Source organism: Pogoniulus pusillus, chromosome Z, assembly GCF_015220805.1.
Source record: "Pogoniulus pusillus isolate bPogPus1 chromosome Z, bPogPus1.pri, whole genome shotgun sequence".
Taxonomy (NCBI): Eukaryota; Metazoa; Chordata; class Aves; order Piciformes; family Lybiidae; genus Pogoniulus; species Pogoniulus pusillus.
Window position 1 is genome coordinate 113,501,028 of NC_087309.1, and position 25,554 is coordinate 113,526,581.

The window sequence follows — 25,554 nt, forward strand, 5'->3', positions numbered from 1 at the left end:
TGATGAAGATCTGGAGCAGAGGGTCCCTGCCTTTAGCCAGGAGGAAAAGGATGACAGGGCATACTGGACTGTGTGGATTTGATGGCCTGACACATCGAAGCATAAGGCACTGATAAACACAAGTGCAGGGTAAATGGATGCCATCAGAGCACCAAGTTGCTGGAGCCATCTGGATTTCTGGAGTGACAGGAGGCTGCCAGGAGCTATCTGTATTAGAAGCTGACATCAGCCTAACAGGGACAAGTGGGAAAAGCATCCCATTGTGATTGGCCCAGAGGTGCCTTGTATTCTTGGTATAGAATACCTCAAGGAAGGGTACTTCAAGGACCCAAAGGGCTATCTATGGGCTTATGGTGTGGACACTGTGAATGCAGGCAATTGCTTGCAAGATTTAGTGGAGTTAATAGCTCAATCTTCCCTCAGTCTTCAAGTAGCAAAATAACACAGGAAAATGATTTAACAGATGTTTGTCGACACCATAACCAAAGGTTCCTGTCTAGTCAGTGGCCAGACTTTGCAGATCTAGACGCACCACACAGGTGTGTTATAGGTGGAAAGGAATGGTATTACACTGAAAAGACACCAAGAGATGACTACTTGGCCCCTTGTAAAAGAGTGTGTGAAGTGAAAATATATGTGAAAATATATATTATCAGAATAGGTGGAATGGATGTAAGGCAAATCTTAGACTAAAGTTCCTCAGTTACTACTCCATGAAACGTCACCTCTGTAAAGAAAATCAGACACTTCACCATCCTGACCCAGATGACTTGGTATCTCCTCCCTCCTCCAGTGCAGCGGCAAGAAGCCGCAGTGTTATGTGCAATCATCAAGCACTTGCTGCTCTTCAGAGTGCTATGCCCACCTCCGAGACGCTGATTACCTCGGGGCGCGGAGCGGCCTGTCGAGCCCCAGCTATCGAAGGGCTCTTGAACTCCTCACAGCCACCAGCAGTGTGGGCCTGGTTTTAAAGAAGGGAAAGAGCGCACAACGGCCGAGGACATGCCGAGAGGTGCCGCTCTCCGGCCCGGGTCCGTCTCTCCGCGGTGTGCCGGAGCGCGGCGCCCACCCGCCGAGACCCAACGCCCGGCGCAGGGCCCAGGCCTGGGCGGGTGGCACCACCCCCTGCCGCCACGCTCCGCCCCCGGCCGGCGCACGGGGCGGGGCTGAGTGGGACGGGGCGCGCTGCTCGCAGCCCTCCGCCGGTCCTTCCGCGCCGGCCTACGTGTCCTGGATCACCGGCAGGAGGCGGGGAAGGCCCCGCTTAGCGTAGCCTGTGGGGCGGTGCCTTGATCTCTGCTGCTCGGGCCCTGCCTGCTCTTCACGGTGCGGGTACTGAAGCAGGGTCGTCCGGTGGGCCTAGGGCGGGACGTAGGGCGAGCCGAGCAAGTCTGACCCTGGAGCCTCGTCGAGAGCGGTGTCGTACGGTGGGGCCGAGCGGCGGCGTGTATCGGCCGGCATTGTTGGTGGGGGACGGACACGGGTTGAGGCCCGCCTTCGAGCGGCAGTGATGCCCGAGCCCTGCAGGCTGGGGCAAATAGTCACTGCTCGACGCGGCCTGGCCCTTCCGCGGACGGCAGCCGTGGTGCCACTGCTCCGTCTTGGCGGTCCTGGGTGCGGCGGTGGGGCCGCTCCCTGCTTGGGAGCTGCGTGGCGGCCTGACCCGCGGGCGAGGGCGTGCAGTACTGGCAGCCTCCCCGGCGGAGTGGAAGTTGAGGGGCTTATCCCGCGTCCTTCTCATCCGTGACCTGAGAGGCGGGCCCCGCGCTCCGCATCAGGAGCTCTCTGCAGGCCTGTGCACCCTGCGCTCTCCGTCCGCGGCTGCGGCTGTTTTCCTAGCAGCCGCTGATGAATGCAGTGAAAGTAAGCAGTCAGTGAGGAGCACCGCAAAGCTTTCGTGGAGCTCCCCACATAGGTCTAAGAGGACTTGGGGGTGTCTGTCTAGGTATTTGTTTGTGGAGGGCAAATAGTCATGTAGTGGCGTGAAGCCTGCAGTGAGATTGCTGAAGTATGCATTCTGTGCCAGCCGCCAGTAAAAGTCTGAATAGTGGAAAGGCCAAGAGCTCACCTGTGTGAGCACCTGTATCCGTTCATAACAGTTTATGTCATCTTTGGTTGCAACTTAGAACCACCAGCAATCCTCATACCATTCTTTGTACTCTCAGGCAAGTGCTAAGCCTGCATATGACCTTACTATTCGGTCTAGTAACAACGAAGTGCACTAGTACCGATCTGTGGGTAACTTAATACTTGTAATAAATCTGACATAGTCAAGAGTAAACAGGCTCAGGGCTGTTCAGATGATTACTGTACCATCCACGATACTCACTGTCTGCGTTTGTGCACTCTACATATCGGGTGTGAAACTTCCTGAGCTGCTTTAGTTTATTAGCAGGTGTGTTTTGCTGATTTTTGTCTCTGTGTATTAAGGTATTGGAGGAGTGTTTCTGAACAGTTGAGATACATTTTGAGAGGTGTTGTAGAAGTATAGGAAAATATTCCCAAGCCTTGATTTATATAAAAACTACATGTATTTTGTTTTACATAGGGGTTTTAGCTGGCATGTTTGTGTGTATATGTATCTACTGTAAAGAAAACAGCATATCACGTGCGTTAGTAGGTGATTTCTGTGAATATGTCTTTGCTCAGTAGTGTGCTCTCTAGAATGTGGCAACACCTCACAATGCATACATGCTTCGAAAGCTTCCCCTCCCACCATCCTGCTACTGTTGGTATATGTTGAACCACGCAGGACAAAAACTGTAAGGGTGCTTTTAAAATTTTTCTTCTCCTCTGAGAACAGCGCTTGTTAAAATAAAGAAGACGAAAGAGTAGTAACTTTGTAACAGAAGAAAGTGAGGTAATGGTGGAGTGACCGCTGAAATTCAGTTGTGTAACAATAATACATGTTACGTTGTAGCATGGCTTGCTTTATATTGTTGTTTGGTCTTTTTTTTACTCAATCTGCATGTACTGTTGGGCTTTTATTAATTTTTATTCCATACAAACATTATACTTAAATACTTGGGTTTAGGTCACATTTAAGTATGGGAAGGAGGAGTTGAGAAGAAAGCCAAGAGCAAAACTTTAAAGCCATTGCATACATAACTCTCATAAGATTGACGAAGTGACCTTTGGCAATGTGGATGATACAAGTGGTTGAGACACCTTTTCAACAAACACCTACACGTCTATCACAGATTGCATTAAGACAAGGAACTAGTGGTGTAAAGTGCTTCAGCTGAAGAACACAGAAAAATTAAATTGCATTGATTAAACTTTTCCTAATATCTTTGAGCAGGTCTTATTTTTAGCTGATATCTTTTTTTGGATAGCTATTCCTAGTTAAAGGCTGAATATGATACTGCTAAGGTTTCAAAATAGTATCTGCAGAGCTGTGTTTTCAGGTGTGAATACTACCAAACATATATTTCTTGTCTGAAACAAAAATAAGGGAGACTTTTACTATCATGAGCATTGTTTTAAAAGATAAACTCAGTATTTGTCCGCTGAAATCAGTAATATTTAAAATTCTGCTGGTGGTTTTTTTTTTTTTTTTTCCTTTCCTCTTCCCCCATCTTTATTTCTAAAAGGCAACTTAATTTTTGTTGACATGTCAGGTTGTGGAATGATTTGTTTGTTTGGTTTTGTTACTTGTGTGTTGTTTTGCTTTTTTTTTTTTTTTTTTCCTAAGTGAGATAATTTGAAACTGCAGGGAAATATGAAAATGAGATGTAGATTTTGGTTGGTGAGAAAATGAGAAAAAGAAACATAATTACATATAAACCACTTTAACTTACTAACCAAAAACCAAACATGATTTACCTGGTTGACAGTATGCATCAGCTTCTTTACATGTGTCTCACTGTTTCGTATTTTGAGGAGTAACAATAGTAAACAGCTGTCTTTATGTGGGCCAGGAGCATCAGTTTACAAATGGAGTTGGGGGGAAGTATTAATCTGTGATTCCATCCAGCAAGGAAGTCACATTGTTTATTTAAAGGTCTATAAATGTTTCAGAGCAGTTACCCTCTGTTAAACACATCTGTCTAAAATTACTTCACAAAGAGATACTAGAAGTGGTGGCCTTCTTTCCCATTATTTTAATTTACTTTTGCACCTTGCTAAGTCTGCTTGTACAAAATTAGTTTTCCTATGCCAAGTTTTGAAATTCCATCTCTCTTCTGTGTAAATTGTGTGCTCTGTCATAGTCATCTGATCTGAGCTAGTCACTGGAGTTGCCAGTTCTTCCGAAGAAATTCATATGCAATCCTCTTAGTTTTTAGAAGGCAATTTTCAAATCACAGTTATTGTTTGTTTTTTAAATGTAATTTTAAACTGAAAAAAATGGTTAAATAATACTTCTTGGAATAGGAATATATGATTAGAAACTGATTGACTCTATTCTCTTTTTTTAAAAACTAACTTAAAGATAAATTAGGTGGTGGCTGGACTCTACTGTGAAGGTCTGTTCCAACCAAAATGATTCTATGATTCCTTTGCAAAATGTTTTAATAATTCTTGGTTCTGTATTGTCATGGTTCTAATTTAAATTTCCAGAGACTTAAATAAATTTGATACAACCAATAACAATTTTTATAGAGTGCCCTTCCCTTTTCCCCCTTCTTTCCCAAAAGAAAGGGATTCGATGTAGAGAGGAAAAGGTAAGCACACCCAAATAAATGAATCTCATTCGATTTGGAAGTAAAAAAAAAAAAGAGTTTAACAATAACTTAAAAAGATATCTGAGGTAGGGAAGTTACAAAGGGTATAGGGAAGGGAAAGCAAATACAAAAGATATAAATACAACCCGACTTTGATGGTGATGGCTTTGTCCACCTCGTGGGTGATGGCCACATGGTGAAACAAAGAGAAACAGGATGGTGATGCTGGTAATCACGAAGGCAAGGAGCACAGAGAGAGAGAGTGAAACAGGAATTCCCCCTGTTTTTATGGATCTTTAGACAGGAAGGGGGAGTGGGCTAACCATCACCTCATAGTGTTCAGACACACCTCTGGGGATCAGATTCAAGGTTACTTACCCTGGAGGGTTAACCCTATACATTCCACCCCTTGGTTAGACCATATCCACCTTCCTACAAACAGTATCCTTTTACAAAGATAGGAAAATGTGTCCGTGTGTTAAGAGTTCTGAAGTCTTTCTTGGTACCCGGCTGTATCCCAAGGTGATGTGCTTCTCTGGTGCAGGTTGGTGGGGTGAGATGTGAGCATGACAGGAACATGGAAGAAGAATCAGGGAAACAGGAACAGTTCTTGTGGGAAACTCAGGAAAAAGGGTTTTCCCTCTGGAAGGAAACATCAGGAACAGTCTTTCGCTGTAGGGCATCAGGGAAACAGGTGTAGACATCCTCTGGAGGGAAATCAGGAAGAGCCTTTCACTGCAGGGCATCAGTGAAAAAATCAGGTGCAGGGTTCTGTTGGACGCCTCATTGTGATGATGTAGAACTGCTCTGGATCGCTGCTTGTGTGGTGTATGTTCTGTTGGATGCTGTGTTGTGATGCGATGCTGTAGGATTCCTCTGGATTGCTGCTTTCATGGTGTGGATTCTGTTGGATATGTTGTGGTGAGGGTGTAACTAGAAAAACAACTTATAACCACTTACAAACTATAATACAACTATTATACAACTATGATACAAGATTACATGAAAGCAACTCTGAGATTTAGACCTTTTCAGCTAAAGTAGTGCCCATTTCAAGCATTACCCAGTATGTGTCACCAGGACCCTCTGCAGATACCACCCCTTTGGTAGGTTTGCCCCCAGCAGGAGCAACCCATACAGTTTTCCCCAGTAGATTCCTTTCACAGACCACAGGAACTCCATCTCCCTCAGCTATGGGCAATAGGACTGACTGAACTGGACCAGCTCTGTTGGCTGATCCCCTGCTGTTCACCAGGCAGGTGGCTTCTGCTAGGTGTCTCTCCCAGTTTTTGAAAGTTCCACCCCCCATAGCTTTCAGGGTAGTTTTCAGCAGGTCATTGTGATGCTCAATCTTTCCTGCAGCTTGTGGGTAGTATGGGATGTGGTAAACCCATTCTATCCCATGCTCTTTTGCCCAGTTGCTTACAAGGTGGTTCTTGAAATGGGTCTCATTGTCTGACTCAATTCTCTCTAGGGTCCCATGTCTCCACAGGATGTGACTCTGCAGACCCAGAATGGTGTTACGGGCAGTAGCATGAGGTACTGGGTAGGTTTCCAGCCACCCAGTGCTTTCCTCCATCATAATTAACACATACTGCTTGCCACTACGAGACCGAGGCAGAGTGATGTAATCGATCTGCCAGGCCTCCCCACACTTATACTTTGACCACCGTCCCCCATACCACAGAGGCTTCATGCGCTTAGCTTGCTTTATAGCAGCACAGATGGCACAGTCATGGATAACCTGAGCTATGGCATCCATGGATATGTCCACAGACCTGTCACAGGTCCATTAGTATGTGGCATCTCTTCCTTGGTGGCCAGAAGAGTCATAAGCCCACCAAGCTAGGAACAGTTCACCTTTGTGTTTCCAGTCCAGGTCTATCTGGGAGATGTGGGCAGCCAAGTCAGCTTGGTGGTTGTGCTGTTGTTCTTCAGTGGCTGTGCTCTTTGGGATGTGAGCACTGATGTCTCTGATTTTAACTGGTAGTTTGTCCAGGCATGCAGAAATGTCTTGCCAGAGGTCAGCAGCCCAAACAGACTTCCCTTTTCTCTGCCAGTCATTTCGCTTCCATTCCTTCTGCCACCCCCATAAAGCATTTGCTACCATCCATGAGTCAGTGTAGATGTAGAGCAGTGGCCACTGTTCTTGTTTTGCAATGTCCAGGGCCAGCTGGATGGCTTTTACCTCAGCATATTGGCTGGATTCGCCTTCTCCATCTCTTGCCTCTCAAACCCTGTGTGTAGGGTTCCAGACGGCAGCCTTCCATCTCTGCTTGCTGCCTACCAGATGGCTCTGTGAACAGAGCATATGCCTTTTCCTCCTCAGGAAGGTCACTGTATTGTGGGGGGCCTTCTCGGCATGGGTCACTGTCTTCTCTTCTGCTGGTTTTCCAAAGTCAGTGCCCTCTGGCCAGTGTGTGATGACCTCCACAATGCCAGAGTGCTCGAGGGTCCCCATCCTAGCCCTCTGAGTTATCAGAGCCATCCACTTACTCCAAGTGGCATCTGTGGCATGGTGCAGAGTTGAACCCTTCCCTTTAAACATCCAAGTCAGGACTGGAAGCCTTGGAGCTAAAAGGAGTGGTGACTCCGTCCCAATCACCTCAGAGGCAGCTCTAACTCCCTCATAGGCAGCTAGGATTTCTTTCTCTGTGGGGGTATAATTGGCCTCTGAACCTTTGTACGCCTTGCTCCAGAACCCGAGGGGGTGGCCTCATGTCTCATCAGGAGCTTTCTGCCATAAGCTCCAGCTGGGACCATTCTCACTGGCTGCTGTGTAGAGAATGTTCTTAATCTCTGGGCCGGTTCTAACTGGTCCCAGGACCATGGCATGGACCACCTTTCATTTGATCTGGTCGAATGCCACCTGCTGCTCAGGTCCCCACTCAAAGTTATTTCTCCTTCTTGTAACGTCAAAGAGGAGTTTCACAATTTGACTGTACCCGAGAATGTGCATCTTCCAAAAGCCCACAAACCCCAGGAAGGATTGTGTCTCCTGGTTAGTGGGTTCCACCATCGTGGCCACTTTATTCACCACATCCACAGGGATGTGTCGTCAGCCATCCTACCATCAAACTCCCAGGAGCTGGATTTCTCTGGCAGGCCCTTTCACTTTGCTTCTCTTAATGGCGAAACCAGCATCCAACAGGATATTAATGATCTTCTCACCCTTCTCAAAGACCTCTTCTGCAGTCTTACCCCATACAATGATGTCATCAATGAATTGTAGGTGTTCAGGAGCTTCACCCTTCTCCAGTGCAGTCCGGATGATACTGTGGCAGATCGTAGGGCTGTGCTTCCACCCTTGAGGCAGTCTGCTCCAGTGGTACTGGACTCCTCTCCAGGTGAAGGCAAACTGAGGCCTACATTCTTCTGCAGTGGGGATGGAGAAAAAGGCATTAGCAATGTCGATTGTTGCATACCACTTGGCCTCCTTTGACTCCAGTTCATACTGGATCTCCAGCATCAGGCACAGCTGCACTGATTGGAGGAGTCACTTCGTTCAGGCCTCTGAAGTCCACAGTCAGTCTCCATTCCCCATTCTCCTTCCGCACTGGCCATATCGGGCTGTTGAAGGGCGAGTGGCTCTTGCTGATGACAAGCTGCTGCTCCAGGTGGCGAATCAACTGCTGTATGGGTAGCAGGGAGTCTTGGTTGGTGCGGTATTGCCTGCGATGAACTACACAAGAAGCAACAGGTAACTTAACATCTTCCACCTTGTGGGTACCAGCCATGGAAGGGTCGTCTGACAAGCCAGGCATGATAGACAGCTGCTCTTTATCAGCAGTCTCTACAGCTGCTATGCCAAATGCCCATTTGTTCCCTTTCAGGTCTTTAAAATACCCTTCCCGCAGAAAGTCAATCTCCAGGATGCAAGGTGCATCAGAGCCAGTTACTATGGTGTGCTTCTCCCACACATTCCTGATGAGGCTTATCTTGGCCTGTAGTACAGTCACTTCTTGCGCCCCTCCCTGTGACTCCTGAGATGGTAATGGTTTCTGTCCTCCTATGGCTGGAGGGTATCAGAGTGCATTGGGCACTGGTATCTACTAAAGCTCTGTACTTCTCGGCTTCAGAAGTGCCAGGCCATTTCAAAAACACATTCCAATATACTGTGTTGTCCCTGTTCTCCGCCTGGCTGGAGACAGGGCACCTCTAATGCTGAGCAGTGTGACCACATGAGGCACATGGACCTGAGTTACTGGCAGGACCACCCCTTGAGCGAGAGGGTTGCTCACGGGACAGTGGAGCAACCCCTCTTCTGGAGGAGTTATTCCCTGTGTTTGTCCCCTGCAGTTCCCTCACTCTGGCCCATAATGCTGAGGTGGGCTGGCCATGCCATCTGTCCGTGTTTTCCCCGTGTTCACACAGTGTTCTCCACAGTAAACCCCTAGGTCTCCCCTGTCTGCTTTGGACTGGTCTCCTGCGATGAGTAGGGGGAATACAGCGGTGTGTGTTTCTAGCAGCTGAGACCTGTACCCACTCAGAAGGTGGTGAGTAATCATCCCCTGCCTTCTGCATTTCAGAGGCAGAGGCCTTTAGCTTGTTCATCTCTTGGGTAAGGGTTTCCACAGCTGAGATCAACACCTTTCTGGAGACACTGTCTTCATACTGCCTCAGGTCATTAACAAATTCCCGGACAGTTGGAAGATTGTTTGGATTTCTGCCCAGCAGCAGTGCTCCCAGTGTGTGTATGTATGTGGAAGGGGCACATTGGGTCAATTTCTTTAAGAGGGCTGGCTCCATGTGGACATCATCAGGGTGGCAGTTGGCCACTCCATAGATTATCTCTTGTACAGCCATTTGCCTCAGGTATGTGATCCCCTGTTCCATATTTGCCCACTTAAGGGGACGGAAGATCATGTCAGCCTTGGAGAGGTATCTGCATCTCACAACTGTGAGGAGTCTGGCCCAAAGTGTGTGTGTGCCATCCAGCCTCCCCAGCAATTTATCCACACCCTCATCCCTAGACAAGGACCCCAACTGCTTAGCTTCCCTCTGATCTAAGTCCACAGTTTCTGCTTCTCCGTCTCAGCAGCTCAAGAGCCAGGCTAAAAGAGACTGCTCATTTGCCCTGGCATACTCCTGCCTTGTCTGCCTGATTTCCTTCCTGGGTATAGAGCTGATCACTGTAACTTCATTGCCAGCTGGTACAGGTTGCTGGGGGGTGCTGGTTCCCGCAGAGCTTCCTTCTGCTGGGTTTGTGTCTGGGAAAGGGCTCGTGTTTAGTGTTTTTGTTTGGTGTGTGGTTACAGGGGCAAGAGAGAGTGTATCAGGGCTGGCTGGCTGTGGGTGCAATGCTTGGGGCAGGACCTAGGGCAGAGTTAGGAGTGGAGCCTGGGGCAGAGCTGCGCTCAGGGCAGGAACTGCCACATTGTGGCCTGTTGGGCTGGTCTGGCCAGCCCCGCAGCTACAGCCACAAGAGTGGGAAACACCGTGCGGACCACCCCTCCCCCTAAAAGTCCTAATGGCTGAAGCCAAATGCGGTTTCCACGTAGTCCATCTTAAAAATACAGTGAACCCTCCCTGAATCATAATTAAACACAATGCAAAAACTGCTAGCAAGTACTATTTTTCCCCAACAATATCTGGAGCTTCTATGTCCCAGCACATATTCTTAGAGTTGTTCCATATTTCAGAAGCATTCCCCAAAATGGTTAGATTTCCAACAGAATTCAGAAAGTAGGCATAGACCTGCATAGGCAAATTCTTAGAACATTCCCAAACCATATCAATCACTATCCAGAAAACATGATAATTTATAAACTTCAAAATCCATGACCAAAACAGCCATCCAAATGCTTGAATTGTTAAAACTCTCAGAGCATCCATTTTTAACTTCCAAATCTTGTCTAAAATAATGCTTTTCTACCTAGCTCCACGTTGAGATGACAAATAAATTGTCTTGGTTCTAATTTAAATTTCCAGATACTCAATTAAGTTTGATAGAACCAATAACAATTTTTATAGAATGCCCTTCCCTCTTCCCTCTTCTTTCCCGAAAGAAAGGGATTAGATGTAGATGTCCAGCCAGCATGGGTTTAGGAAGGGCAGATCCTGCCTTTCTAACCTGATCTCCTTCTATGATCAGGTAACCCGCTTGGTGGATGTGGGGAGGCCTGTGGATGTGGTCTGTCTGGACTTCAGCAAGGCCTTTGACACTGTTCCCCACAGCAAACTGCTGACTAAGCTGTCAGCCCATGGCTTGGATGGCAACACTCTACGCTGGGTTAGGAACTGGCTGGAGGGCTGGACCCAGAGAGTGGTGGTGAATGGTGCCACATCCAGTTGGCAGCTGTCACTAGTGGTGTCCCTTAGGGATCAGTGCTGGGCCCCATCCTCTTTAACATCTTCGTAGATGATCTGGATGAGGGCATGGAGTCAGTCATCAGCAAGTTTGCAGATGACACTAAGCTGGGGGCAGATGTGGCTGGGTTGGAGGGCAGAAGGGCTCTGCAGTGGGATCTTGACTGCCTGGACAGATGGGCAGAGTCCAATGGGATGGGGTTCAATAGCTCCAAGTGCAGGGTGCTGCACTTTGGCCACAACAACCCCATGCAGAGATACAGGCTGGGGTCGGAGTGGCTGGAGAGCAGCCAGACAGAGAGGGATCTGGGGGTGCTGATTGATACCCACCTGAACATGAGCCAGCAGTGTGCCCAGGTGGCCAAGAGAGCCAGTGGCATCCTGGCCTGCATCAAGAATGGTGTGGTCAGCAGGAGCAGGGAGGTCATTCTGCCTCTGTACTCTGCACTGGTTAGACCACACCTTGAGTACTGTGTTCAGTTCTGGGCCCCCCAGTTTAGAAGGGACATTGAGATGCTTGAGCATATCCAGAGAGGGCGATGAGGCTGGGGAGAGGCCTTGAGCACAGCCCTACGAGGAGAGGCTGAGGGAGCTGGGATTGGTTAGCCTGGAGAAGAGGAGGCTCAGGGGTGACCTTATTGCTGTCTACAACTGCCTGAGGGGTGGTTGTGGACAGGAGGAGGTTGCTCTCTTCTCTCAGGTGGCCAGCACCAGAACAAGAGGACACAGCCTCAGACTGCGCCAGGGGAAATTTAGGCTTGAGGTGAGGAGAAAGTTCTTCACTGAGAGAGTCATTGGACACTGGAATGGGCTGCCCGGGGAGGTGGTGGAGTCGCCGTCCCTGGAGCTGTTCAAGGCAAGGTGGGACGTGGCACTTGGTGCCATGGTCTGGCCTTGAGCTCTGTGGTAAAGGGTTGGACTTGATGATCTGTGAGGTCTCTTCCAACCCTGATGATACTGTGATGCTGTGAAAAGCTAGGCACACCCAAATAAATCAATCTCACTCGATTTGGAAGTTAAAAAGAAAAGTTTAACAATAACTTAAAAAAGGTATCTGAGGCAGGGAAGTTACAAAGGGTATAGGGAAGGGAAAACGAATACAAAAGATATAAATACAACCCGATTTTGATGGTGATGGCTTTGTCCACCTCGTGGGTGATGGCCACGTGGTGAAACAAAGAGGAAACAGGAACAGGACGGTGATGGTGGTAATGACGGAGACAGGGAGCACAGAGAGAGAGCGAAACAGGAAGTCCCCCTGCTTGTATGGATCTTTAGACAGGAAGGGGGAGTGGGCTAACCATCACCTGGTAGTGTTCAGACCCACCCCCTGGGGAGTGGTCAAGTCCACCTAGGGTCAGGGTCAAGGTTACACACCCTGGATGGTTAACCCTATACATGTATAAACCATGTGTATTTATTGTCTCTTATTCTGGATTGCTGAAGGGCTTAGTACTTCCACCTGTTGACAAGAGCCTGCAAGGGTTCAGATGTCTTTACTGTTTTCAGTAATATTGACTCGTCTGTTTCTTTAAGGCCTGCAGGTTCATCACGCATGCTTTTTATATCATTTTGGTTTCTTGTACATAATTTTGAGGGGAAAAAAATCTCTACTACATATTATTCTTACTCCATTTGAATGTTATCTTGTGGTGCAAAAAATCAATACTCCGTTCTCTTTTAGCTTGGACTAGTTGGGATTTTCTCTTACGTGGCAACAGCTGGTGACAAATGTCTTATTTTATTGATACCTTTAATGAGCTTGTTCTCTGTGGTTTTTTTTTCCACCCCCTCCCTCTTGTGTCTTCAAACTGGGTAGCAGTTTGAAATGTATCACAAGTATTATAAGGGACCTTCAAGAGTCCCTTCAGATGAGTATGGCTAAATACCAAGCATCTGGTTCTGACAGTACATGCAGCAGTATTGCTGATTTGTGCTGGAAGTACCTACAAGCTGCATATACCTGGCTGCCCTAGCTCTTGAAAAAGAAATGTGGCACATTTCTGAATACTTGTACATAGCTGAATTTTTGCTTGAGTTTTTCTTTCAACTAAATATTTAGCTTGTTTTAGCTTCACATGGGAAATACTTATTTCCAGAAAACTTTGCTTTACAAGTGTATGTTACATTAGCATCTTTTATTGACAAATGAGCATATGTGAATTTTTCATTTTAGTCTGCAAGGAAAAAGTTGTAAACTTGATTCTTCCCCTTCACAATTGGAAACAACTGATGTAGTTAAAAATGTGTGCTGGGTCACTTTACTCATAATGTTTGATCGACACTGTAATTTTAAGTGCTTTATATTAAGTAAAGGCTGCACACAGAGAAGGGCAAGTGTCAGAACTTGATGTCTAGCTTCAACATGTTTGACTCTTTTGAGTTGATATCACCACCTATTGCTGTTGTTGCTTTCCAGTTTGCCATATCCTTATTAGAGTATTAAGCATTTTACCAATGAGACAGATGTTTTGTGGTTCTTCATAAATGGTACTGTCTGCTGGCTTGGCATCTAGGAAACAAACAGAATCTGTTCTTTAAAAACAAAAAAACCCAAAAAAAAACCAAAACCAAGCAAACCAACAAAAAACCCGCAGTAGTTGCATAAACAGAAATTTATTGGTCATCCTAAAACAAAGTAGCAACCAACCATCATCTCAAATCAGTTCAATATTCTAATTGAGAAAGTAACTAACATTGGAAGGACCAGTTTACAGAGAGCCATGTGTTTTGGTGAGAGCAGCTCTCTGTGGTGGTTTCAAAGTAATGCAGACCTTTGACAAAGTACAGGAGTGTCAAGGGAAACCCCTCTTCATCTTTCTTTGTTCTCTGGGCAAAGTGGGGTGTTTTTTGGGTGGAGTTTTTTAGTTTTTTTTTTTTTTTTCCCATGTTTTTCTCCTAAAAAAGACATTTAACAGGAAAAAATTATCAGTTAATCAGGGGGAAAAAAAACCACCACCACTACCCCAAAAAAACCCAACTAAAAAAACAAACCCACACAATCCAAACAGAAAACCTGAGGCAGCTGGAAAGAGGTAATTTCCAAAACCAAATAATTTACAAGGCCTGTGTTAGCATGTGTGATGTTAGATATGAGCATGTCATTTAAGTTCATCTTGCATTTGTCCAGTGCTAATCTTTGAGTGTCTCTGACACCTTTCTGAAAGATTAAATAACTGGAAAGCTTTTGTACTTGCAAAGGGTGGAAGTTGGATGCTTTTACCCTCAATGAACTGTTGGAAGCAAATTAATGGGGTTTTTGAGGTAATACATTGGTTTATCATCGTTAACCTATTTTTTTCTATTTATAATTCTACTTCTCTGTATTTTAGACACATTTCTCAGTATTTAGCTTGATTGGCTCAGATTGTTATATTCAGGGTCTGCTGTATAATAGAATCAATGCAATCTTAATTGTATTGTGAAAGCAGTTCCGTTGTGTGTTGGTCAAGTGACTCCTCTTGGTAACTTATTGTCAGTTATTTCCTTGAGTTTTCAAATATGAGGAAGCAGCTAAGAAAAGATATGTCATCTTGTTCCTCCTCTTATTTTTATTCTGAAGTAAATCTTTAATTTGACATCTCTCTGTTTTTCTTTGAGAAGTGAGAAGGCAACTGTGGTGTGACGAAAGAGTATTTTTTTCAATTCAATTACTATTTTTCTTGAGTATTACAATTGATGCTGAGAATTATTGATAAGCGTACACCACTACACAGCAGTGAAAATGATAGTAGTCATCTAATGCCTTATAAAGACATGAAAATAGTCATCTTGTCCAACACCCAACACCAATACCTTCCACTAGATCAGGTTGCTCAAAGCAAATGGAGTGTTAAAATGTTTAAGTATGTATTTATAGGTAATGGTATCTACACTCACAGATACTGTGAATCTCTCAAATGGTTTTCTTTTATAGAAGTCCTCTAAATAATATTAGTCTACCTTTTTCTACCAGATAAGGAGACATTGCAAGTTGAGGCCATATGATAGTTTGAGTAACTCAAAAGTCCTGGGGAAAAAAACAGCTGAATGTGTTTGGATGCTTGCCTGTGCAGTTGGCTAGTCATTCCTCTCACCTGCTAGCAGTACTGTTCCCTTGAGCTGAGCTTGTATGTTACCATCTTCTGATGCTACAGCTACTTGCAAGTGTTTGTCATATTTCTTGGTTTTGGGAATGTTTTTCACATGGGAGCACAGAAATGAAAGTTCTTCAGTTTCAGGCTGAAGTACTAGACTGTAACCTGCTGCTTTGAAGGCCTTTCTGCTCATACAGTTTTGGCCAGTGATGAGTAACTGTTCATCAATAAGCTCCTGTCTCCTTCCCTTCTGCTTGTAGTTACTCTTAAAAGTTCTGTTCTTTTTGTGACCAGGCCACACCCCCATGCTTCAAACAGAAGTAAATTAATTTTTACAACTATGCTCTGAGAAGGGCCCTGTGTTCCGCAAACAGCCTTTCCATTGCTTGCAAGTTCTCAAGGCTTTTTTTAACTCCAAGTGCATGCATACATCTCATTCTCTCTCCTCTTTCCTTAGGGCATGTATTGTTGTTGCAATTGGTTGTTGGCTTACTTTTTTTTTTTTTTTTTTTTTTTTTTTTTGTTACTTCTGATACACAACAAAATAATATTTCCTTTCTAATCTTCTTGTATGACAATTATCTACACTTTCTATAGCATCATTTTAGCTTTTTAATAGAGTAGACTGAGTCTTTCTAGAAGATAACTGGAAAGATTTCTGAACTGCAGGATGAAAATCAGGGATTAAAACAGGAACAGCTAAATGTTTGGGTTTCAGGCAGATGTGACTGAGTTGGAGGGCAGAAGGGCTCTGCAGCGGGACCTTGACCGCCTGGACAGATGGGTAGAGTCCAATGGGATGGGGTTCAATAGCTCCAAGTGCAGGGTGCTGCACTTTGGCCACAACAACCCCATGCAGAGATACAGGCTGGGGTCGGAGTGGCTGGAGAGCAGCCAGACAGAGAGGGATCTGGGGGTGCTGATTGATACCCACCTGAACATGAGCCAGCAGTGTGCCCAGGTGGCCAAGAGAGCCAGTGGCATCCTGGCCTGCATCAAGAATGGTGTGGTCAGCAGGAGCAGGGAGGTCATTCTGCCCCTGTACTCTGCACTGGTTAGACCACACCTTGAGTACTGTGTTCAGTTCTGGGCCCCCCAGTTTAGGAGGGACATTGAGATGCTTGAGCATGTCCAGAGAAGGGTGATGAGGCTGGGGAGAGGCCTTGAGCACAGCCCTGTGAGGAGAGGCTGAGGGAGCTGGGATTGTTTAGCCTGGAGAAGAGGAGGCTCAGGGGTGACCTTATTGCTGTCTACAACTACCTGAGGGGAGGTTGTGGCCAGGAGGAGGTTGCTTTCTTCTCTCAGGTGGCCAGTGCCAGAACAAGAGGACACAGCCTCAAGCTACACCAGGGGAGGTTTAGGCTTGAGGTGAGGAGAAAGTTCTTCCCTGAGAGAGTCATTGGACACTGGAATGGGCTGCCCGGGGAGGTGGTGGAGTCGCCGTCCCTGGGGCTGTTCAAGGCAGGATTGGACGTGGCACTTGGTGCCATGGTCTAGCCTTGAGCTCTGTGGTGAAGGGTTGGACTTGATGATCTCTGAGATCTCTTCCAACCCTGATGATACTGTGATGCTATGATACTGTAACCAAGAGTTCTAATGCAGAATTTTTTTTGTGCTATGCTTACAGTAACCATAGTTCCTCATGGTGCCAGAACTATAATTTCTACTTCAGGGATTGTCATTACTGTCTTTAACTCAGTGCCTGAAACCTCACTATATTTGTTGTCTCACTGTTATATATAGTGCTAAAATGGGAAACAACACCTGTTTCTGCTATTCTAGTTGATTCTATAAATACACTTCAAAGTCAATTAAATAAAATGGGCAATATTCTTAAGTTCTAAGTTGTATGTGGATGTTATCTTCAGGTAAATTTTTTGGTGCTTGGTCTGCTTCCATATATTAATTTTTAGGAATTAGATTTAGATGTGTTACCTGTGTTATTCAGTTAAAAATTCTTAAACTGACTGGATGAAGTGTATCTGTAAAAGAGATGCTACACGAAACTGGTAATGAAGAACTAACAGTAATTGTAAGAACTGAAAAAGGACATTTAAAACCAAAGGAATACTAATAACAGTCTCTCCCTAATACACGTTTGTCGGTGACAAAATCCTCTTCAGCAAAACTATGGGAATTTTGTCTGCTCCTGGTTTATTAGCATAGAGAGTGCTAAGTTGATGTGAGACTAAACAGGGAAATAAAGCAGGGAACATTACTTTAGTAATGCTCCTTCCCAGCTTCTGAACAGGAGCAAGGCAGGCTTAAATTTAGCACGAGGCTACATTATTTTCCTCTGCAAGTGAGGTTCCTCTCAATGTGACTTTTTTTTCCTTTTGTGTGTGTCTAATTGCAGAACTTCAAAGTGTTGTTTGTGGCATCTTTACTACTCAGCTTGTGACTTCCTAAGCCTTGGAACAGCACCAAGCAGCAACTTTAAAAGTTAGCAAAACTAGTAATAGCATATGTTAAGTCAGTTACTGAGCCTTTGAATGTGGTTTATGTTCACCTATAGCAAATTTCAGAGTTGTTTCTACTTGAAACTTGCATGCTAATTGTTGTGGGTTTTTTCCTCCTTTGAGTTTCATTGCCTATCAGAAATTAGAGAGCTATGCTACATTGGTTGTTACTTGGTACCAGCTAGAGAACCACTACGTGCTGTTCAGAACACCAATGAGGCTGACAAAGAGAGAAATGGCTTTGGAAACAAATGTAGCCTTTCTATTTTGTGAAGTAGCTCTGGCGGCTGAAATAGAATCTCTGATTCTGAAAACAAACGAAAAGAGCTAAGCCTTTTCGGTGCTCTGGCGTCCATCCGTCTGTACTTGCAGTTGATACTAACTTTTATTTCTGTTAGAGACAATAATGGCCTGTGGCAGACAGTTGTATCTGTGAAAGCACCAAACAATGTATTTGGAATATTTGCAAGGGAAGAAGGGTCAGGCAAAATAGTCTATTTTCTATATCAAAGAGCACTAGAAAAACAAATATCATGGAATTCAGAATATTGGTTATTCCTGAGATACTTAAAAGAATCTCATGCTGTATTCATTAAACACTAATACAAAATTTTATTTTTCTTTTTTAGAAATGCATTAGAATAAAATAGTGTGAGTTTGGTTGATAAGACAATAGATTTTTGGAGTGTCTGGTAGGATTGCTGTTGACATAAAAAGCAGCTGTTGAACAGCCAGAATTCCACTGTGTGAGTCTCAAGGAAGCTGTCTTCACATCTGGATGAGGGAAGTATTGCAGTACCCTTGATAGATAGGTCTGGTCTGTGCTCGTGCCTGACTGAGGTAGTAGCTATTAGACACATTTATTGAAAGGCTTTGTTTACTGAGATTTGTGTACTTTTTCTGTCTACAATACTGAATATGGGAGAAGTTACTGTGGATGTTACTGGATGTAGGTGGCTGCCGGTGTTGCACCCTGGAGTAACGGCTTTTGGGCCACCAATATGGTTAGATAATCGTTCTCCGTTTATTTCCGTGTTACAGCGAGTTACATGCTTACTTGGAAGAGGCGTGCATAGCTAAGTTAGTTTGAGATTGGTACATGTGGAAGGCACTGATTGGCTTAAGGTTATGTGTGTGGTACAGATAGGTCAACTTACATAAACAACCTGTAGGATCAGCCCCCTGCAGCTGGCTGACTCTGCCCACATGCAGCTGCATGCGGGGGGTGTTATCCACCGCCTGGTTTCCTGCCTCCGAGGTGGATTCAAGGACACTCTGCAGCATGGGGTTGCTCATTCTCAACAGTTCACGTCCTCTGTTAGCAAGAAATCCCTCCACAGATGGCCTCAGAGATGAGAGTCACTAAGGAATCATGGACTGGAAAGATGCCTCTGTTTTGTATGTAGAACTACTAAAGAACCTTTTTAATGTTTAAGAATATCAGGAGCTTATTTTAAAAAAAGCTGGTGATAGCTTTGTTAAGCAGCACCCTACAGAGAGTAAAACAGAGTTGAATGGAGAAGTAACAGTTGTGACTTCTGGATGATAAAAAAGGTTGCTTCCGCAATCCTTTCTCAACTCCTGCTGTTGTATAATGGTGTTATTTCTGACCAAGCTCTCTTTTATTTTCAGGAGGATATCATCGCGTTTAAAATGGAGGTTGACATAAATAGAGAGTCCAGAGCTACCCTATCCACCCTGCCTGTGCCTCTTGCAGAGGTGAATCCTACAGGCAGGATGGAAGCAGAGAAGCCCCGATGTTCCAGCACACCCTGCTCACCAATGCGGCGGACAATTGCAGGATATCAAATCCTTCACATGGATTCCAATTACCTGGTTGGCTTCACAACTGGAGAGGAGCTGCTAAAATTAGCTCAGAAGTGTACAGGAAGTGAAGAGAATAAAGGGGAATCTGAGACAAACTTACGCTCCAAACAACTTGATTCAGGACTTCCACGCTCCTCACGTTTGTACAAAACTAGAAGTAGATACTACCAGCCATATGAGATCCCAGCAGTAAATGGGAGGAGAAGGAGGCGAATGCCCAGCTCAGGGGATAAATGCACTAAGGCTTTACCACATGAACCTTACAAGGCACTTCATGGTCCCTTACCTCTTTGCCTTTTAAAAGGTAAAAGGGCTCATTCAAAATCCCTGGACTACCTCAATTTAGACAAAATGAGCATTAAGGAACCTGCTGACACAGAAGTGCTACAGTACCAGCTCCAGCATCTTACCCTCAGAGGAGACCGTATGTTTGCAAGAAATAACACATGAGCTGTCATCTCAAATTTAGAACCAATTTCAGATTGCTTCTCTGCTGCTGCAAAAATAAACTCTTGTACTGTACGTGACTGCCTGGATCTTAGGTTGTTGTATCAGATAAATGTCACAAGAAAGTAATTTACTTGAACAGAATCTTGGCAATGCAATGAGTCAAATACTTGGAGGGAAGTCTTCCCAGAGCAAGCAGCTTCTGATGCAAATTGGACTGCAACTGGTGCATATTTTTTTTGGACACCCTTTAACAAAAAAACGTGATATTGGGGATTTTTGTACAGTTAGATCTAGTATTTACAGTAATTTAACACTGAAAAATCAGTGATGTCTGCTTGGTTGTTGCTAATTTTGGCTTGGTGTTAGAAACTGCTCTTGGATAAGTACTGAAGTTTAGGAGGCTTTTTGTTTTTACTTTTTATTCCTGTATCTGCAGTAGTATGTATGTATTACTGTTTTACATCATGGAGAGGAAAGCTAGCTTAGCTAAATTGGGTCATTTGCTGTTTAAACAATCCAGTTCAGACACTTGTAAACTGCACTTGCACTGATAATGAAGGTGAGATTCAGCCATAGAACAAACCTTTGCTGCTTGAATCTTATTAACTTTTTGAGTTTCTTTCTGCATGGAAGTAATTACTTTGCCTCCTCTATTCTATAAAATTTGTTCCTGATGTATATTTGGGCTATAAACCCCAAATTTTGGGACAAGTTTTTGTTTATAGGAGATTCTAAGGCTTCATTCTGGAGGATTTTGTTAGTAGGATTTACATTATCTTTGCACAAAACCAAATATTCACTGCAGGTTCCAGTAAATGCGTTGAAAAAATCAGTAATGTTTAATTCAGAATTTCTTTATTGTGTAATAATGGAAGGTGCAAAAAATAATGTAAGTATTGATTTGCAAATTCATTTGATTTGAAGCACTGTTTCAGGCCTTCAGGGCTGCTTTTTTGCCCTTTAATAAAATTTTCTGATGGAGTGCAAGTGCAGTATTTTTGTATCTGCATGGAAGAGGTGATCTTGGATTATTAAGCAGAGTAGACTGAATACACTGGCTTTTATTACTTTTTTTTTTTTTTTAATCTGAAACATGACAACTGCAGTTTTGACAGCAGTATTCCTAGATGACTTACTAAAGTGTTTTAAATACAAGTTTTAAAATGCAAAATAGTTTTCAGGCTCTTTCTAGGTGCACTTTTCTGCTGAAGCAGTGTGCAGCTTGTTTTTGAATGATGATGTCTGCAGAAGTTACAAATAGAATCACATTGTTTTGAAAAAAAAGTATTGGATCATTTCTTTCTGATAGAATTAAGATTTTGTTTCTTTCTCTGTCACAGGGGATGAATGGGAAAACTGGGAGCTCTTACTCTGTCACACCACAGCTGTAAAGAAAGCAGCCCGGTTTGTGTTTTTTTCTGGTTTGGTCATTTAGTTTTTACAATCCTTGCAACAAACTGATGTGTATTTTGAAAGTTAATTTCACCTGTATAAATTTAATGTATTGAATAATGATCTTGAAAGTAAAATCTTCCTAGATAGTTTTTAGTTTGAAGACCAGAGTATGTTCAGATGCCAAAGAGAGTGGGGTTTAAGGAGTAAACACCACCATTTATTGAAATATGCTATGAAACTGTATTTCTGGCTGAAAAATAAATAAGAGTGGTATAAATATCTATTGTTGTGAAGTCTTTTGCTGTGTACAAGAAAGAGGATGTTACAACTTTAGACCAAGATTCACTTCAATGTGATGTCATGGGTTAGGTCTAAATCTGCTGCTGTTGATCAAAACCATCCTTTTTTATTGCTAGCTTCAAAATGGAAGTGCTGTCTGGAGCAGCGTATCATGGGGCTTGAAGTTCAGATTGTAGCATGAGAGGTTTCTTGTTGTGGTTGATGGCTTTGGGTGTTGGCTCTCTTCTGTTGAGGAGTCAGCCTGATGGGGAGGGATAGGGGAGTAGCTCCCTGGATTGAGTTTTTAGCTTGCTGCCTTTCTGCTTGCTGCTGCTTTCTGCTGTCCTTTTTCTGCAATTAGGCTAAGGTAACTGCTATCTCATGTATGTTAAACTCGTGTATCGATGCTATCTCAATTCAGAGTTGTTTTTTGTGTGCATGTTACTATATCTCACTTCTGTGTGGGGAAAAGACTGTTAAACTAGCACACACAACTTTAAACAGGCATCTTAGACTATAATAAAACAGATGTTTAGGTTTGTTGTGCCTAACCACAAGAAGGGTCAAAAGGAGGACCCAGGAATCATAGAATCATAGAATCAACCAGGTTGGAAGAGACCTCCAAGATCATCCACTCCAACCTAGTACCCAGCCCTAGCCAGTCAACTAGACCATGGCACTGAGTGCCTCATCCACTCTTTGCTTGAACACCTCCAGGGACAGTGCCTCCACCATCTCCCTGGGCAGCCCATTCCAATGCCAATCACTCTCTCTGTGAAGAACTTCCTCCTAACATCCAGCCTATACTTCTCCCGGCACAACTTGAGACTGTGTCCCCTTGTTCTGTTGCTGGTTGCCTGGGAGAAGAGGCCAACCCCCATCTGGCTACAACCTCCCTTCAGGTAGTTTTAGACAACAGTGAGGTCCCCCCTGTCAGCCTGACCTCCGTGCCAGGCAAGATAATGGAGCAGATCATTCTGAGTGCAATCACAGAGCACTTACAGCATGGCCAGGGGATCAGACCCAGCCAGCATGGATTTAGGAGGGGCAGGTCCTGCTTGACCTACTTGATCTCTTTTTGTGATCAGGTGGATGTGGGGAAAGCTGTGGATGTAGCCTAACTGGACTTCAGCAAGGCCTTTGACACTGTCAGCCATAGCAAGCTCCTGGCCAAGCTGGCAGCCCGTGGCTTGGACCTGGGCACACTGCTGGGTTAAGAACTGGCTGCAGGTTGGGTCTAGAGAGTGGTGGTGAATGGAGCCACATCCAGATAGCAGCCACTCTCTAGAGGTGTGCCCCAGGGATCAGTGCCGGGCTCAGTCCTGTTTAATAATGATGATCTGGATCACAGGATTGAGTCTACCATCAGTAAGTTTGCAGATGACACCAAGTTGGGAGCATGTGTTAATCTGTTAGAGGGTAGGAGGGCTCTGCAGAGGGACCTGGACAGGCTGGACAGATGGGCACAGTCCAGTGCCATGAGCTTTAACAAGGCTAAGTGCAGCGTTCTCCACTTCGGCCATGACAACCCCATGCAGTGCTACAGGCTGGGGACAGAGTGGCTGGAGAGCAGCCCGGCAGGGACCTGGGGGTACTGGTTGGCAGCTGAACATGAGCCAGCAGTGTGAACAAGTGGCCAAGAAGGCCAATGGCATCCTGGCCTATATCTGTAGCAGTGTGGCCAGCAGGACCAGGGAGGTTATTCTGTGTACTCAGCACTGGTTAGGCCACACCTTGAATGCTGTGTCCGGTTCTGGGCCCCGTGGTTTAAGAAAGATGCTGAAGTGCTTGAACATGTCCAGAGAATGCCACTAAGGCTGGTGAGGGGGCTGGAGCACAGCCCTGTGAGGAGAGGCTGAGGGAGCTGGGGGTGTTTAGCCTGGAGAAGAGGCTCAGGGGTGACCTCATTGCTGTCTACAACTACCTGAAGGGAGGTTTCAGCCAGGTGGGGTTGAGCTCCTCTCCCAGGGACCCAGTGACAGAACAAGAGGGCACAGCCTCAAACTGTGCCAGGGAAGGTTTAGGCTGGATGTTAGGAGGAAGTTTTTTACTGAGAAAGTGATTGGCATTGGAGTGGGATGCCCAGAGAGGTGGTGGAGGCACCGTCCCTGGAGGTGTTCCAAAGTAGGTTAGTTAATTAGAAGGGTTAGGTGATAGGCTGGAATTGATGATCTTAGAGGTCTTTTCCAACCTGGTTGATTCTGTGATTTTGTTTCAGGAAAATAGGAGTAATGATTTATGCATGTTTCTAATGTCATTCTCTACTCTAATTGTATATAAAAAAGTGTTAGTACTTTATCTGTTCAGTTAATTCTTTGTGGTGGTGTTTGCACATGGTAATGTTGTTTGCTTAAACACACACAAGCTTGCAGCTCTCCTCCTGTGCCATCATTCAAGTGCCCAATGTTTTGCAAGTTTGATTTGTAATGTTCACTGTAAGAACTCATATCCACAGGGAGTTCTTGTTTTTACCTCTAAATTCAGCTAAATGAAAGCTTTCAATTACATCTTATTTTTGCTGTTTTTATAATGTCTTCCATTAAAACAGGCTACTAAAGATGAAATGGTTCCTTAGACAACTAAAATGAAATCTAACTATTGACCTTTGAAAGCAAGTTCTTGCTGTTCATCGAAAATTATTTTTAAAAGAGCACTGAAAATGTTTCCTTTTTGGCTTCAGATGACTTCCAGTGGATAAAGCTGAAGATAGAAATGATACAGTGTGATAAGACAAATCTTTCATTTAACAAACCGTTAACAGCACAGCAGACCTATAATCAAGTACCAGTGTGTAAGCAGGGATATTGAGACAGATCAGGCATGCTGCTGGCATTAAAAAAAAAAGAAAACCCCACAAACAAACAAAAAAACCATATATACTGCAAAAAAAAGGATTCATACAATCAGTCAGGGTTGGAAGGGACCACAAGGATGTTCTAGTTCCACCCCCTCTGCCATGGCCAGGAACACCCTACCCTAGAGCAGACTGGCCACAGCCTCATCCAGCCTGGCCTTAAACACCTCCAGCCATGGAGCCTCAGCCACCTCCCTGGGCAACCCATTCCAGCCTCTCACCACTCTCATGCTGAACAACTTCCTCCTCACGTCCAGTCTCAATCTCCCCACTTCCAGCTTTGCTCCATTCCCCCTAGTCCTGTCACTACCTGATAACCTAAAAAGTCCCTCCCCAGCTTTTTTGTAGACCCCCTTCAGATACTGCAAAGCCACAGGAAGGTCATCTGGGAGCCTCCTCTTCTCCAAACTGAATGGCTTCAACTTTTTCAGTCTGTCCTCATAGGAGAGGTGCGGCAGCCCTCTGAGCATCCTTGTGGCCCTTCTCTGGGCATGCTCCAGCACATCCACATCCTTCTTGTAATGGGTCTCCAGAACTGGATGCAGTACTCCAGGTGGGGTCTCAGCAGAGTGCAGCAGAGGGGGAGAATCCCCTCCCTTGACCTGCTGGCCACACTTCTCCTGATGCAGCCCAGGCTCTGGTTGGCTTTCTGGGCTGCAAGTGCACACCGCTGGCTCACGTTTATCTTCTTGTCCACCAGCACCCCCAAGTCCTCCTCAGGGCTACTGCCCAGCCTGATTTGTGCTTGGGATTGCCTTGACCCAGAGGCAGGACCTTGCGCTTGGTCTTGTTGAACCTTATGAGGTTGGCTTGTGCCCACCTCTGCAGCCTGTCCAGGTTCCTCTGGATGGATCCCTGCCCTCCAGCCTGTCCAATCTTGCTGAGGCTGCACTCAGTGCCTCTGTCCATGGCACTGACAAAGATGTTGAACTAGGCTGCTCCCAGGACTGATCCTTGAGGGACTCCACTTGTCACTGGCCTCCAATTGGACATGGACGCATTGACAGACACTCTTTGAGTGCAGCATTTTATTGATACAAAATTCATTATTTCACTTTTTTATTTCAAGTATAAATTTGGAACTACTTATGTCTTGCTGTATTACAGTTCTTTATTTATAGTAGTATACTGTAGCTTTGTCTTCTATGTCCATTTAGATTGGACTGGATGATCTTGGAGGTCTCTTCCAACCTGGTTGATTCTATGATTCTATGATTCTATCTCTTGTATTCTGACTTATG

At 44.9% G+C, this 25,554-nt stretch overlaps 1 protein-coding gene across 3 annotated transcripts; it reads left to right on the forward strand.

The window, feature by feature from the left end:
* Positions 1–1,157: 1,157 nt before the first annotated feature.
* On the forward strand, positions 1,158–21,461 carry MACIR (macrophage immunometabolism regulator). Of its 3 annotated transcripts, none has more exons than XM_064140480.1 (2): positions 1,158–1,427; positions 19,141–21,461. In XM_064140480.1, exon 2 carries the CDS (start codon positions 19,162–19,164, stop codon positions 19,783–19,785), a length of 624 nt encoding a protein of 207 aa, XP_063996550.1. In that variant the 5' UTR covers positions 1,158–1,427; positions 19,141–19,161; the 3' UTR covers positions 19,786–21,461. The 3 variants fall into 3 exon arrangements, with proteins under 3 accessions (XP_063996550.1, XP_063996552.1, XP_063996553.1); XM_064140482.1 differs by having other exon boundaries at positions 1,158–1,332; XM_064140483.1 differs by having other exon boundaries at positions 1,158–1,326.
* The last annotated feature ends 4,093 nt before the right edge of the window (positions 21,462–25,554 follow it).

Coding starts and splice junctions, on each gene's coding strand:
- MACIR (XM_064140480.1), top strand. CDS start 19,162: ATGGAGGTTGACATAAATAGAGAGTCCAGAGCTACCCTATCCACCCTG.